Source organism: Argentina silus, assembly GCF_951799395.1.
Source record: "Argentina silus genome assembly, chromosome: 12".
NCBI lineage: Eukaryota > Metazoa > Chordata > Actinopteri > Argentiniformes > Argentinidae > Argentina > Argentina silus.
In genome coordinates this window covers 6,025,768-6,042,141 of record NC_139666.1, presented here as the reverse complement: position 1 = coordinate 6,042,141, position 16,374 = coordinate 6,025,768, and the positions used below count along the sequence as shown (strand labels likewise).

The 16,374-nt window shown below is 46.4% G+C and overlaps 1 protein-coding gene across 4 annotated transcripts; it reads right to left on the bottom strand.

Moving 5' to 3' along the window:
- Positions 1 to 507: 507 nt before the first annotated feature.
- On the bottom strand, positions 508 to 14,924 carry LOC310813129 (actin-related protein 3). Of its 4 annotated transcripts, XM_083681986.1 has the most exons (12): positions 14,727 to 14,924; positions 9,717 to 9,772; positions 9,313 to 9,437; positions 8,278 to 8,388; positions 7,919 to 8,014; positions 7,400 to 7,507; positions 6,265 to 6,408; positions 3,771 to 3,944; positions 3,307 to 3,399; positions 2,698 to 2,823; positions 1,809 to 1,892; positions 508 to 665 (listed from the first exon to the last, which is right to left on the bottom strand). In XM_083681986.1, exons 1-12 carry the CDS (start codon positions 14,768 to 14,770, stop codon positions 570 to 572), a joined length of 1,257 nt encoding a protein of 418 aa, XP_083538112.1. In that variant the 5' UTR covers positions 14,771 to 14,924; the 3' UTR covers positions 508 to 569. The 4 variants fall into 4 exon arrangements, with proteins under 4 accessions (XP_083538112.1, XP_083538115.1, XP_083538114.1 ...); XM_083681989.1 differs by lacking the exons at positions 9,313 to 9,437; positions 9,717 to 9,772; positions 14,727 to 14,924 and adding an exon at positions 9,276 to 9,302; XM_083681988.1 differs by lacking the exons at positions 9,313 to 9,437; positions 9,717 to 9,772; positions 14,727 to 14,924 and adding an exon at positions 8,980 to 9,137.
- Positions 14,925 to 16,374: the final 1,450 nt, after the last annotated feature.

The window sequence follows — 16,374 nt, the reverse complement described above, 5'->3', positions numbered from 1 at the left end:
CACGAGTCCTCTGATGGTGACAGGACTCATGTCCTACAAACATAAATAATGTTGTATGACCTCTGCTTTATTATTGTTATTATTATCATCATCAATGTTATTGTCGTCATCATCATCATCATCATCGTCGTCGTCGTCGTCGTCACCATCATCTTCACCATCGTCATCGTTTCGCTTTCTGCATGCCGCTCGACAGATCTGAAAAACTGTTCTTAAATCGGTTTGGTTTAGAAACCCTTATTTCCCTCATTTTGGAAAGCAAAACAAAAATAAAAAAAAATAAAAAAAGGAACATTCACAATAGAACTCTCCAGCCAGACTCTGATTGGTCTGGTCTCTTCTTGTTTTTTTTTTTTTTCTCCTTTTTTTTTTTTAATAATTCGGTTATCCCTCTCTCTTTTCTTCTCTCTCGTTCTGTACATCCAAACCGAAAGAGCTGTCAAAAAGCACAAACGCACCCCTGTCCCCAAGCCCTCCCTCCCTCCCTCCCTGCCCCCTATGACCCCTCCCCTCCCCTCCCAACCACTCCCCCCCCCGTCCCCTAATGATGACACGGCGGAGGTGGTTAGTTAAGACATGACTCCGAACACAGGGTTGTGGCGACAGATACTGGGTCCGATCTCCTCATAGTCCTTTTTGGTGTGGCATACCTGGTAGAACTCAGGCTGAAGGTGGGAGGGAGAGAGGGGGATGGAGAGAGGGAGGGGGAGAGAGAGAGAGAAATAAACAAAAATTAGGGTGACGTTTAAAATGTATATTCATAAAATACATTCAATTGAACAAAGAGAGTGAGATCAAATAAATAACTCAAGGCTACTTCTAATGGTATGGCTGAATACTTGAACCAAGGACAAATCCAAAGTGGATTAAAAACATATCTACGACCTCAATAACCAGAGCAATTAAAACCACACAATAATGGGCTTTAAACCGTCTTCACATGACACTGACCACTTCACAGTCCCCTCCTACGCCCTCTAGCGTCCTGTTTCATAAAGCCTTATTCAGGTTGACTCTCCAGGAGTCATGTCATGGTCATGTTATAAACTCATGTTATAACCAGCTGTCATAATGAAGCCCTAAGGAACTCTTCGGGAGTCATGTGATGTTATCAGGGTTCTCCCCAAACAATGGGAGGGTGGCGCTGCACCACCACATAGACAAGGCAAATTAAACTATATATTTAGTCACGACAGAGTAACTAACTTTGATCGGCAACGACATTGCTGTTAAAAAACTAAAAAGTGAAAGCGTTGTGATGTTTCTCAGCGGAATTCAGTGTTTTTAGCTGGTATTTTTTGCGCATTTTTGCATAAGTAAACGCCAGTGGGGTGTCGATGATTGACAATCCCGTGCCACAGTGTCCCCCGCTTCTGTTCTAACCTCCCAACCAGCTAATCATAATGAACCTCTAAGGAACCAACGCCCCCCCCCCTCTGTTCACGCTCCTCTCTCAAACCAGAGGGAGAGGGGGACTCAGTACTCTGACATTCAGATTGGCTCCTGGAGGACTGGAGACACAGTATGTACTTAAAAGTGCACACTAAATTACAGCAATCACACAGATTGTAACCTTTCATTGTATTACAGAGGACTACATTTTAGGGAGTCAATTTGAAAAAATAATGAATAGCTGTCCAGATGAGTGTTATTTCAAAACCACAGAGAGCTCTCTACAGAGTAAACGTGAATGTGAAACAACTTAAATATAATCATACGCTGTAAAAAAAAAAAAACGGTAAAACGGTAACTCAAGATTGCACCAGACATGACAAATGGAAACAGAGTGATGGATGTGTGGGACTTACAGTTGAGGCTAACATGGATCCTCCGAACCACACGGCGTATCGCTGCATATGATGGGTGATGACTTGCACATCGATTGGTTTGGGCTGCCAAGGCAAAGCAATCACACCGGATTAGACAGATGCGTATTACATCGTGATCAAAGACTTCATGAGTAAGGGCTGCCCCTGTGAGGAGGGTCAGGGACAGTTAACATTTTTAAATTCAAACCTCAAGACTTAGATTTAAACTCTGCATACAGTGTCCCATAGCAACTCTCTCTCCCACCATTACCATGGTCAATATGATTGTCATTATTTCACTGTGTTAATAGTGTATTATATGTGTTATGTTGTCATGAGATGTCTTTGTAAAGTGTGTTGGGACACCTGTGTGAAATGCACTTTAAATAAAGTTGATGATTTGAAAGTGTGATTAGTAAGGACTACCCTTATAGAACAGAGACTGGACTAATAAAGAATAGCCCTGATGCAATAACTGTTCTATGGAAAGTGTGATTTAGTCAGGGACTAGGTTCTATCTGTGTCTGGGAAAATACCCCGAAGTGTACATAGTCTAGTCCCTGAACTTCAGTTTTCCCTGTGTGTGTGTGTCTGTCTGTGTTTAGTTCCTGACCTTGAGTTTTTCCCCTGTGTGTGTGCGTGCATGCATGCATGTCTAGTTCCTGACCTTGAGTTTTCCCCCTGTGTGTGTGTACGTCTAGTTCCTGACCTTGAGTTTTTCCCCAGTGTGTGTGTGTAGGGGTGTGTGTGCGTACATGCATGCATGCATGTCTAGTTCCTGACCTTGAGTTTTCCCCCTGTGTGTGTGTGTGTGTGTACGTCTAGTTCCTGACCTTGAGTTTTCCTCCTGTGTGTGTGTGTGTGTGTGTGTGTGTGTCTCGTTCCTGACCTTGAGTTTTCCTCCGCTCAGCTCCTCGCTCATCTTCAGCCTGGCGTCCACCGTCCTCTTCAGGTCCCTCTGCAAGCGCCGGCCGAAGTCACGGAACATGGTGGAGCCGCCCGACAGGACGATGTTCTAGGGGAGAGAGAACCCAGGAGAGGGGGATGACTACACACTGCGGGGTACACTTAAAAAAAAAACACATGAAGACGATGCCACACAACAAACCTGGAAGTCAGTAGAGGCCGGTGGAGGTAGAAATCGGAGGATGGGCTCATTGTAATGCACGGAATTCTACCTCCGCCAGCCTCCCCTGCTGGAAGAACACTTTAACACATGAAGAAGAAGGCGACACACAACAACTCAACATGCTATGAGGACGTCATGGCCGACCGGCTGGTCCAGAGTCTAGGGCTCTGACAACTACAAGATCAGAGTGTTCAGTGGACATTGATGGAGTGTGACCAAGGTCCTTATAGATGCAGAGCTGTTAGGGGATGTCTGACACACACACACACACACACACACACACACACACACACACACACACACACACACACACACACACACACACACACAATCGTATGTCTGAGTGAGGCCAGGGGGCAGGGCTGTTACCTTGTAAAGGGGACGTCTGACGTCAATGGGACAGTTCTGGATGACCTCATCAACAACCTCTGAGATGGGCTGGGTGAAGTCAGGGTTGGCAAACTGTGGATGGAAAGAGAGGGTGGGAGAGAGAGAGAGAGAGACAGACAGACAGGGAGGGAGGTGTTCAGTTGACACAAACACACTAGGGTTAAAGAGCCAGAGACTAGGCATCAGCATCGTGAGCTGACATCTCCTGGATGGAGCACATTGTCTCACGACAGGTATCATCATTCTAGCGTGCCAACACTTTGCCTGAACGACCTGTCTAATAAATCGTAGGACGGACGATTCTTGATTCTTAAAGATTTTCCACATCTGCGGAAATATAGTGGCGTCGCATCAGAAAATCAATCCGCCGTCCACTGCTTTCAGCGGCATTACAACCGACTTTACAAACTATCAACACTCAGTGGGCAGTGGACTAAACGTACCTCAGGGTGGAAGAAGATCTCTGGGCCCAGGAAGCGTTCGTAGCCCACGTCGATGGTGAACTCCTTCTTGCTGATGGAGTTGATGCCGGTGTACTGTTTGATCCACTTGGACCCGTCCGTGTCGTACTTGTTAAACTCCTTCACCAGGTCAGGACACACATAGCTGTAGCGCTCCTGTCAATCAATACATACATCAATACATCCATTAACACATCCACCAATACAGTTGTGTTCAAAATAATAGCAGTCCAACATCACTAACCAGATCAAATCACTGTTTTTGGTAGAAATTATATTTCTACATGGCAAATAATTTACTAGTAGGTGTAGTAGAGTAATAGAAAACCAACAGACCCAACAGTCATGACATGCATGCTGCTGATTCTGTGTAATTTAATCATTAATTGAAAAGGACGTGTTCAAAATAATAGCAGTGTGGAGTTCACTTAGTGAGGTCATTCATTCTGTGAAAAAACAGGTGTCACACAGGTGGCCCTTATTTAAGGACGAAGGCAGCAAATGTTGTACATGCTGGTTATAGTGCACTTCTCTCTGAAAATTGGAGTGAAGTGGGTCGTTCCAGACCTTGTTCAGAAGAACAGCGTACTTTGATGAAAAAGTTGATTGTAGAGGGGAAAACATATAAAGAAGTGCAGCAAATGATAGGCTGCTCAGCTAAAACGTGGAAGAAGACGGAAAACTACCATTCGAATGGATCGAAGAATAGCCAAAATGGCAAAGACTCAGCCAATGATCAGCTCCAGGGTGATCAAAGAAGGTCTAAAGTTACCTGTGAGTACTGTAACAATTAGAAGACGCCTATGTGAAGCCAAGCTATCGGCAAGAAGCCCCCGCAAAGTCCCATTGTTGAAAAAACGACTTGTGCTGAATAGGTTACAATTGACTGGCCTAAAGAGAAATGGTGCAACATTTTGTGGACTGATGAAAGCAAGATTGTTCTTTTTGGGTCTAGGGGCCGCAGACAGTTTGTCAGACGACCCCCAAACACTGAATTCAAGCCACAGTACACTGTGAAGACAGTGAAGCATGGTGGCGCAAGCATCATGATATGGGGATGTTTCTCATACTATGGTGTCGGGCCTATTTATCGCATACCAGGGATCATGGATCAGTTTGGATACATCAAAATACTTGAAGAGGTCATGTTGCCTTATGCCGAAGAGGAAATGCCCTTGAAATGGGTGTTTCAACAAGACAACAACCCCAAACACACCAGTAAGCGAGCAGCATCTTGGTTCCAGACCAACAAGATTAACGTTATGGAGTGGCCAGCCCAATCCCCGGACCTTAATCCAATAGAAAACTTGTGAGGTGACATCAAAAATGCTGTTTCTGAGGCAAAACCAAGAAATGCAGAGGAATTGTGGAATGTAGTCCAATCGTCCTGGGCTGGAATACCTGTTCACAAGTGCCAGAAGTTGGTCGACTCCATGCAACACAGATGTGCAGCAGTTCTCAGAAACTGAGGTTATACAACTAAATATTAGTTCAGTGATTCACAGGAAAGCTAAATCTTCAAGCATTCTTCAGTTAATGTTTGAGTTTGTAAAGAAAAATGCAGACACTGCTATTTTTTTGAACAGCCTAATATTCCTTTTTCTTCACTTTCTGTAAAGTAATAACAAATTTGATACATTTTTCTTCATGTTTTGATTTGGAATAGAATGTGCAGTGTTCCCAATGCATTTGCGTGTATGGAAATAAAAGCTATTATACGGATTTTGAGCTTTACTCACTTTTTTAATCACACTGCTATTATTTTGAACACAACTGTACATCCATCAACGCATCCACCAATACATCCATCAACACATCCACCAATACATCCATCAGGAAACATGTAGCTGTAGCACTCCTGTAGGGGACATTAGTTAATCAATACATCAAACATAGCTTTCAGTTCTTTCAGGAGGAAGAACCAAACACACTATATCAATGGTGGAGCAATGCTGCCCTCTGGTGGAGTCTATAACTAACTGCTGCCAATTCATTGTATTTCTCATTCTACCTTTCTACCCATGTTCCATTTCATCCAGGGGAGGCTGATGGAGGTAGAAATCGGAGGACGGGCTCATTGTAATTCTCGATACCATTCGTCATTCCGTTCCGTGCATTACAATGAGCCCTTCCTCCGATGTCTACCTCCACCAGCATCCCCTGGATGAAACAGAACATGGGTATTAGATCCTAACATGGATCTAAAAGCATAGGATTGGTGTAAGCATGGGCTTATGGGAGTCTCCACTGTATCTCTTAAACCAGTCCATTTCTTTTAAATCATGTGGGGGAAGACAGTGGACACTCCAGGGGCAAGGTTAAAGAAAGAACTGGGACAGAGCATTAGAGCTTTGTCAGGCAGTGGTGGTTGATGGGAAGTGTAGTTTGTTGGTGTGTGACCTAGCTTGACAGCATTGATGGTCTCCAGGGACTGCTCAGGGGAGATGATGGGTAATGTAGTTTATGGGTGACCTACCTTGACAGCCTTGGCGGTCTCCAGGGACTGCTCAGGGGGGATGCCCACCTCCCTCTCTCTCAGGAGCTGCTGGGTGAAGTAGGTGATGTCACGTCCTGCGATGGGGATGTGCTTTATACAGCTGCCAATCACGTAGCCCTCCGCCTAGAAATGGACATGTTTAAACATTTACATTACTGCAGACACTACACACACACAATACATATGACAACCATAATACACACACACACACACACATCTAGGGGGAAGCGATGTCATAGCACATTAAACAAAAATCGAGCAGCCGGGACGCAGGTGTGTCTTCAACCTCTGTTGAGTGTAGCCTGGGCCTGAAACTCCCTCCATTGGTGTAGCAGACCTTGTATTTCTGAAGTCATCTTTCCTCTGAAGTCAGCATTGCAGCGTGGTCACATGGCCTCCCCACTGCTATGTTTGGCCTGTGTTCCAGTGTGATCAGCACTGACTGGTGGGTTTCCGAGCAGTTTAACCCTTTCAGTGCAGAGGGTGAATAAAGTCGCCCAAATAGTCAATAGAGTGCCAAGCGCGACTTTCTTCAGCAAAAATGCACACATTATTATTCATCTAAGCATTGTTGCTAGGTAAATACCACATAAAAACACTCAGTGGTGAGTGTTCTGGAATTCTTTGGCAGTTAGTGAGTTAATACCAAGATGCTGACTACCTCACCACTGACCAACGGACGTCTTCTGCTGACTTATTTCCTGGCCAGCCCACTCCTCACCAACTACTAATGGTCTCCTTATAGAAATAGAATGAGAAGAAGGGACATGGCCACTCATTCTAGCTCTATGGGTGTCCTGTCCCTCCTGCGCACTGATCTAGGTGACCTGGATGGGTGTAAACATGGCGACAGGCAGCTTTCCTTTACCTGTCTGTCACCTATCCAGTCTGTTCAGCTCAGTGTAGACAAGCTATGTGTGGGCCCAGATATGTGTGTGTGCGTGAGCCTCTGTACGTGTGTGTATCTGTGTGTGTGTGTGTGTGTGTGTGTGTGTACCCGCATACGTGTGTGTGTGCTCCCATGTACGTGTGTCTGCGTATGCGTCCATGCGTTTGTGTGTGTGTGTGTGTGTGTGGCAGCGTACATGTGTGTTTATATATGTGTGTGACTCACCACAGGGATGACGTGGGTGACTCCGTCTCCGCTGTCGATGACGGTGCCTGTCAGTGTCCTCTCCCCCACCTGTCTGGAGGTCCAGGAGGCTGCGAGAGCCAGCACAGCCTGGGGGGAGGGTCGGGATGACAACATTCAGAATGTCACTATGACACTATTCCCACTGGGGTAAAACAATATTGACAGAATAATATAATGCATCATCAACACAGTCAGTATGTGTGTGTGTGTGTGTGTGTGAGAGAGATGGTGATTGTTAGTGTGTGTGTGTGTGTGTGTGTGTGTGTGTGAGAGAGATGGTGATTGTTAGTGTGTGTGTGTGTGTGTGAGAGACGGTGATTGTTAGCGTGCGTGCGTGTGTGTGTGTGTGTGTGTGTGTGTGTGTGTGTGTGTGACAGATGGTGATTGTTAGCGTGCGTGCGTGTGTGTGAGAGAGAGAGATGGTGATTGTTAGTGTGTGTGTGTGTGTGTGTGTGTGCGAGATGGTGATTGTTAGTGTTAGCTGGGATGATGTCTTACCTGCACTGCGATGTAGAGGCCAGGAACGTTGAAGGACTCGAACATGATCTCAGCTGTGTACTCTCTGTTCTCTGGTGTGTTCAGAGGAGGCTCCGTCTGCAGGGACACACACAGCACCATCAGTTACACAGTGACCAAACACATGTTGTCATCCCTCAGACGGCATCCCACATTCCTCTCATGTCTCCCTGCGTTTTCAGTAGGAGTGTGAGTGGAGGACGGAGGAGAGGAGGAGAGGAGGAGAGGACGCAAGGAGTCGTGTTCAACAGAGGGAAGAATAAGAATAATCTTACCGAGCATTGACCCTCCACCCACTGGGGTCTTACCTAGCATTGACCCTCCACCCACTGCGGTCTTACCAACAAGAAGTAGTGGTCCTCAGGCTCCGCCCTCAGGTACTTGAAGATGACCTGCTCCATGAAGCGCTCCATCAGGTCCCAGTCCTCCACAATGCCGTGACGTATAGGCCACTAGGGGTCACAGGGTCAGGGTCAGGGGTCAGACACGCTGGTACACAGCTCAGAAACACATCTAACAGACTAACATAGTTGGAAATCCCTTATCCGGGTTGGTTCCAAATATTGGACTAACTGAAAGACACTGTAATAGAGCATGTGTGTGTCATCCGTGTTAGTAGTCGGGGGGGTAGATGTGACAAGGCTGGGGGGGGGGGGATTTTTTCCTTTCCTCCCCCCTCCTCCAAGTGGCTGAGCTGAGCCATGCAGGTTGTTGTCTTATTTGCTAGCAGAGCTTTTCCCTTAAATAAATGATGACATCTGACGGAGAGTTCAGAATGTTCTCTGTTATTGAGTGGGTGTGTGACGTGAAACCGTGTCTGAGAGTGAGCAGGTCAGGCACCTCGGTGTGTGCTGTATACTAATGGTAGGGAGTGGTGTATGAGGGCTTGTCTATAGCCTCGTACCTTGCTGGCGTATATCCTCTTACTCCCGGTGGCGTATGTTGAGTTGTATAGTAATGGGTATGTCTGAATGTATGAGGGCTCGTCTGCAGTATAGCCTCATACCTTGGTGGAGTATGAGGGTGTTTCTATAGCCTCATACCTTGGTGGAGTATGAGGGCTTGTCTATAGCCTCGTACCTTGGTGGAGTATGAGGGTGTTTCTATAGCCTCGTACCTTGGTGGAGTATGAGGGTGTTTCTATAGCCTCGTACCTTGGTGGAGTATGAGGGCTTGTCTATAGCCTCGTACCTTGGTGGAGTATGAGGGCTTGTCTATAGCCTCGTACCTTGGTGGAGTATGAGGGCTTGTCTATAGCCTCGTACCTTGGTGGAGTATGAGGGCTTGTCTATAGCCTCGTACCTTGGTGGAGTATGAGGGTGTTTCTATAGCCTCGTACCTTGGTGGAGTATGAGGGCTTGTCTATCGCCTCGTACCTTGGTGGAGTATGAGGGCTTGTCTATCGCCTCATCTCCGATGAAGAAGTCCAGGTCGTCTACGCCCTTCATCATCCTCCTCTGGGCCTGGTCGCCCACCTTGGCAGACTCCTTTATAGCAATACCTGGAGAGGGGGATGAGAGGGAGGGAGGGAGGAGGAGGAGAGGAGAGGAGAGGAGAGATGGGAGAGGAGATGAGAGATAGCAGAGGAGAGGATAGGAGAGGAGGGATGGGAGGAGAGAGAGAGAGATGGGAGAGGAGAGGAGAGGAGGGATGGGAGGAGAGAGAGAGAGATGGGAGAGGAGAGAGAAGAGGTTAGTCAAGACTGGTAGTAGTCATTCATTAGTTAGATAACTTTACTGTATTAGAATACATACAGAGTCTTTAGGACAGGTAAACTCACATGATGGAACGATGAACTGTGGCTCTGTGTTCCCGGCATAGCCGATTTTAGTGTATCTGCAAGAGAAAGCATGGTGTTACCACAACACTCTCATTAAAGCATCATCGGTGGACAAGACAAGCCATAGGCTATTCTGGTTAGCTGAGTGCCAGCAGAGGCTGGTGGAGGTAGAAATCGGAGGACAGGCTCATTGTAATGCATGGAACGGAATGAGGAATTCCTCATTCCGTTCCATGCATTACAATGAGCCCGTCCTGCTCCACACACACACACACACACACACACACACACACACACACACACACACACACACACACACACACACACACACACACACACACACACACACACACACACACACACACACACACACACACTTCAATAGGACGGGGGCATTGAAAGGGCCATTCATGTCACATTTGGGAATCTAAGGGACTATTCATATTTCCTAAAGTGAACCACCGCTGTGTAAACCCATCTACCCACCCTCCCAGAAGCATCGCTAGTACGGACTCGAAGGAACTGCAAGGCTTCCTTTCTGGTTGACTTGCTGTGATGACTAAGCCAAGACATAGTAGTCTAAGAAAACACAACGTTGACTGTAAATGGGACGTGGTGAGCAGATGATACGAGCTGTGAATTCATCAGTCAACACTTTCTCTCTATGCACGTGTAGGAACAAGGTAATTACTCTCTAATAACAATGTAAGCATGAAGGTGGGCATTAAACATAGCATACCGCCCACACACACACACACATACACGGCATGTGGTCTTTTGTTGTGGCCTAGACTATACACTTCCAGTCATTATCCCACATAGCCTAACAACTGACCTTTGGTACTTTAGCGTCAAAGGCTAGCCTAGTGCACCTTTAGCATTAGCATCAAAGGCTAGCCTAGTGCACCTTTAGCATTAGCATCAAAGGCTAGCCTAGTCTATAAAGTTTATGACCCATACATTCCTAAATCCCTTCATGAAGTGCTGTTGCTTAGCTAAGCTAGCCACATGCTAGCCAGATGTGGCCTCTCTCTCTCAGTAGTCTCCACTACTTCCTGCTCTGGGCCAGGGGGACTGATAGGCCCAGTTGGAATACTCTTTAAAATGCATCCTTCCTTCCTTCCATTCACCCTCAAAGAAATCACTGATCTGACATGACTTGATTGGTGGAAGCAATGCAGGGGAAAGCTTGATTTGACCAGTCCAATCACCTTAGAATCTGTGATTTCTTTCCTGATGAAAGGGAGGGAGGGAGGGAAGGTATTCAAACAGGGCCAGAGAGGACACTGGTGAAGACTGCCAAAGCAGTGACAGTGAGTCACATGTGTTAACCCTAACCCTCATTCTATTCCATGCGTTACAATGAGCCCGTCCTCTGATTTCCACCTCCACCAGCCTCTCCTGCTGTGGGTAGAATACACTACCCTTCACCCAGGTCACAGCAACACTAGCCTCTCTGAGTGTGAGGTGAGTCAGGCTATTTATAGAAGAGAGGAGAGGAGAGGAAGTCATAACAGCAGGCAGCAGTCTTTAACATTCATGACCCGGGAATATGGTTAGAACAACATCTCTTAGACAAACAGTAGCCTACTCCTAAAGGGACATAGTAGAGAAATACAAGCAGGCGAGGCTGGTGGAGGTAGAAATCAGAGGACGGGCACATTGTAATGCATGAAACGGAATATAGTTGGAAGGAATGGTATCACTCATGCGTGTGTTTGATATCATTACTTATTCCGTTCCATGCATTACAACAAGCCTGTCCTCCGATTTCTACCTCCACCAGCCTCTCCTGGATAGAATGTAGGTAGGTCCACATTCCATTCCAAGGTCTTTATCACAAGGCTATTCATTTGGCTGAAGTGGAACATTCACAATAAGCAACGTAGAAGGTGGCTGCTCTCTATTGTAACCATAACAACGGCTAGCTACCTGCTAGCCTAGCCTACATGCGTGGGACAACAAGAGGAAGTGAAGCAGCTCAGTGTGTAGTAGTAGTAACAGTAGTAGTAGTAACAGTAGTAGTAGTAGTAACAGTAGTAGTAGTAGGCTCACACACACACACACACACATAGTAGTGAACTGGACATAGCAGACACACACATAGTAGTGAACTCTGACCATAACAAACATAGACTGGGCTCAGCTCCATTCCTGAGATCAGTCCTAGCGTGTCTGAGGCTTGGGCCTCCTCATCTCTCCTCCTGCCTCAACATGCCTGGAGCACGACACACACACACACTCCTCTCTACCTACCAATGGGCACCGCACAAGAGGGGCTACATTCCAAACCAGACCCCAACTCCTTCACCCTACCACCTACACCCTATCACCTACACCATATCCTCCTGCCTCAACATGCCTGTTGCACGACTCTCACACTCCTCTCTACCTACCGGTGGACACCGCACAGGACGGGCTGCATTCCAAACCAGACCCTAGCTACTAGACCCCATCACCTACAGCCTACCCCACCCTCATGGCAGAACAAGCTTGTTGCACCACACTCCTCTCCTACCAACCAGTGGACACCTCCAACAGGAGGGGCTGCATTCCAAACCAGACCCTTGCCACTACCCCCTAACCCACCATCCAGCCTCAACATGCTTGTTGCACCACACCCCTACCTGTGGACCCCTATCCTCAAAGGAGAAGTAGGCTGCATTCCAAAACAGACACCAGCTCCCACCCCCTACAGCACCCTGTTTTCCTCCTCCCCTACCAACCACTCCTGTTGATCCAGGTGTGCCCAATCTGCCTTGGGTAGCCTATGTTTACATAACCATTACAGCCTAAAGCACGAACACTAAACTGTTTACTGTGTAAGATTAGAAGAACAATGACTCCACCTTCGTCCTGAGGTGGCCCAGTAAATATCAAAATCAAAAGCGACGCCTAAATCTCTCGGCAGCTATGCCCAAGAACTGACGCCCAGCAAAACACAACATACAGTCGTAGCCTATGACAATCCAGAGGCCCTTTCACCCAGGGGAGGCTGGTGGAGGTAGAAATCGAAGGACGGGGCTCATTGTAATGCATGGAATGGAATGAGGAATGGTATCAAACACGCGTGGAGGCTGGTGGAGGTAGAATTCGGAGGACGGGGCTCACTGTAATGCATGGAGCGGAATGAGGAACGGTATCAAACCTCCCCTGCTTTCACTACAACCCTCCCCTCCTCTCACTGACAGCAGCGTGGCCAGATTTAGCCCTGATAGCGCCGCTGCAGTTCTGTCTGACTATGGAGAAGCTCGACTCTAATAATAGTGTCCCACTTGTGTGCTTGAGGTAAGAGGATGTGGAGTTCAAACATTTGGGTCGTAGTGAGGGTGACTCATGTGCTGCCTGCCGATGTGGTGTGGTGTGGTGTGGTGTGGTGTGGTGTACTGCTCTTGGCTAACCTCTGCTAGTACTAAGAGAGAGAGACACACACACACACAGAGTACTGAACTGCTGTTCAACTCATCCTTTCCTGTTCACTACTCTAGGCATTTTCTAACATCTGCTCTTAGGTCTTGTCTGTGTGTGTGTGTGTGTGTGTGTGTGTGTGTGTGTGTATCTGCTGTTCAGCTTTCCCTTCCTCTTCCTAAGGCAGGCACGCGCAGACAAAAGAAGCGCACGCACACACGCACACACACACACACACACGCGCACACACACACACACACACACACACTTGCTAATAGCCCAAAGGGATGGGGGATAAGTGGAGAGAGGTATGCAGCAGCATAAGGAAAGAAGAAGAGTTCATGTCCCTACATGCAAACACTGCATAGCTACATCTAACCCAAAACCCTAACAGAGCAGAACTAACAGGCCTATACAGAGCATCAGATAATGTTCTCTCTATAGACTACACAACACTGTGCACCAATAGGAAAGAGGAACAGAGCCTGAGTCACAACAATACCGACATTTATAAGACACAGAAGAAGGCACAAAGCATCATGTAGGACTACTGGTTTAATTCAACATAAAATGACATCTAGTTCATGATCACAGAATACTGGGATGTGGGGCACTACAGTGCATTATGAAGGGATGTTTAAATCATATTTGTCTTATTTGTTAAGCTCTGTCAAATATTGACTTATCATCTATGGTGTAGATGATAAGATTGACTGTACAACAATGATCATCACAGCGGAAGTATGCACAATCAATGCATTGCAAACAGTGTTGAAAAAAACGGGGAGGTCACTCTACAACGTTGTTGTGCCAATCTGTCAAACTTGGCTTTTTCCACATGGCGCGCCTCATATGCCTGAGTTTGAGTTCTGATAATACGGGTTAAGTGGGGGAAACCAGCCGTCGGATACATGAGAGAAATGAGAGAACTTAATCCAAAAAACATGTTAGGATGCCGAAAACGACCATATATGGACTAAAAAGCGTGAATGAGGAAGTGTCGACAATGTAGGAAGTCGCTGTGCGCTTGCTCAAAGCCGGGGGATGATGACTGACAGACTTGTGTGCAAGCGCCGTAAAAAAAACTAAAAAAAAAAAACTTATCAACTGCATACATTTAGTGACCAAATCATTTATCTTTCCAATAAATGTGCAAATCCCATTCAGACTGTTCACTATAAGACTGTCCTAAAGACATTACACTACACCTAACTAGCGAGAGCCGGCGATCAGGACTGGTTGCTTGCGAAGCCTATTGGTCGATTCTTGCATTGAAATGGTCTCGACAGGAAGATAACATTTTCTGATGATGAAAGCAAATAGCAGGTTTAAGGCTATTAATGTACACAATGGCGTCAAACAAATACCGTTTTTATGCATCCGACTTTAGAACGGCATTGCATTTACGAACAAACAAAATGGTTTTTACATCCCGTTGAGTGTATGGGATGGGCATCAAAGGTTACAATGATGCTATGTGCTAGCAAGCTAACCAGCTAGCACACACACACACCCAGTTGCTGACAGCCGACTGCTCGCTTCGGTGACACCCAAAAATCTCGGTGCCCTGTCTGCAAGGCGGTCTAGTTCGAATTAGCTTACCCTGTCCCGCAGTCCACAACACACGCCGGTAATCGTCCTGCCATCTCTTGCGCTTCTGATAATCACCGATGTGTTGCGTTTAACGGAGAACAGTCTTGTCTGTGTCGGGTGGAGGATCTTGCAAACCGTCCACAGGCGGAACGCTAAACCCCGCACTGTACAGTTCCTACTTCCGCACTCGGTCTGGGCAGGCAGGAGAGGCAAGATGGCTGTCGCCGGGAGCGATGCAGGCACAGCCCTCCTCAGCTGTCAGTCATTCAGCTGCTTGTGCCTGAGCCATCAGCAGAGAGAGGAGTGCAGCATTTCCAAAACTTGGGGGTCAGGACACCATGCGAGGTCCCCCGATTTCCAATTGGGGTGCCCTGAGAAAATCGAACTAACCTCCATGATTTGATAGACATGACACTTTTATACACACATGACATTTTTATTTTGTATGAAGACAAACAATGTCTGTGTAACCTATATTGCAGTGTATTGGGTTATTTTTTGTAGGCGATTAGAATACAATTGGATGTCATTATTATGTGTTGGCATAGCTGGCAATGTAGTTGTTGGGGGTCACAGGAAATGATTGATGTCAGTCACAAGACAAAATGGTTTGCCTCAGATTTCTGCCTCCACTGCAGCAGATGGATAATACAAGATCAAAGAGATGGGTTTTACTATCATTATGCTAATATCATGCATTTGTGACGTCAGCCTATACAGTACTTCATTCCTAGAAAGTGGAGCCGGACAGTATGATTAGAGCCACTGTCATTTGGCTCACACCAGCCTAGTAAACACAGCTGGAGATGGTCTCTAGGGGTCAAAGTGGAACTGAGTAGAAAATAACAAGCTTGAAACTTCTGTATGTAAGCAGTAAGCATGGATGGATTATATAAGGAACTGTACATGTTCTGCACTAAACACCCCCAGACAACACACACAAACACATGCAAGAGCACATTTGGGGAGCATAGGGTCAGCAGCAGGGGAGGCTGGTGGAGGTAGAAATTGGAGGCCGGCTCATTGTAACGCATGGAATGGGTATGCGGAATGGTAGCCAATGAGCCCATCCTCCGATTTCTTCCTCCACCTGTGCTCACAGGCACAAAGGCAGGCGGGAGATGAATGGTACTTGTCCTGGTCTGACACTAGACCTGTTGCCAGTTCACTGAGTTCACCTGCCAGTTCAATCCCCATTTTTGACAGGTGCCTCCTCTATGATGTTCAAGATATGTTTTTTTTTTTTAATTGAATGCCAAATATGAATGAATAAATGTGGTTAGGAAAAACTCTTTGCCTTAATTATGAAATAAATATGATGACGATAGGACTGCTTGCCCCTTGCCCCTTGACAGGTTGTCATTAACTGTATAAATAAATGATTCCATGATTCCATGATTCAAGAGTCCATGCAAATTTACAACATGAATCAATTTGATATAACAAAATCATTGATGAGAGCAACTGTTTATATTCACAATTACTCTGATGTGTAGTAAATCACCTTTATTCCTCCAAAAAATGATTTGTGTGTTTAGTGCTGATAGCTTACATGTTTTATGGTTGTTTGAGAGCCAAAGGGCATGACTGGCTGTTGTTGACACCAACCCCACACTAGTATTGCTTAATGGATAATGTAGTTTATAAGTAGGGGAAA

Coding starts and splice junctions, on each gene's coding strand:
- LOC310813129 (XM_083681986.1), bottom strand. CDS start 14,770: ATGGCAGGACGATTACCGGCGTGTGTTGTGGACTGCGGGACAGG. Junction 9,773..14,726: donor GTTGTGGACTGCGGGACAGG/GTAAGCTAATTC, acceptor TTTCTCTTGCAG/ATACACTAAAATCGGCTATG. Junction 3,945..6,264: donor AGACCGCCAAGGCTGTCAAG/GTAGGTCACCCA, acceptor ATTGATTGACAG/GAGCGCTACAGCTATGTGTG.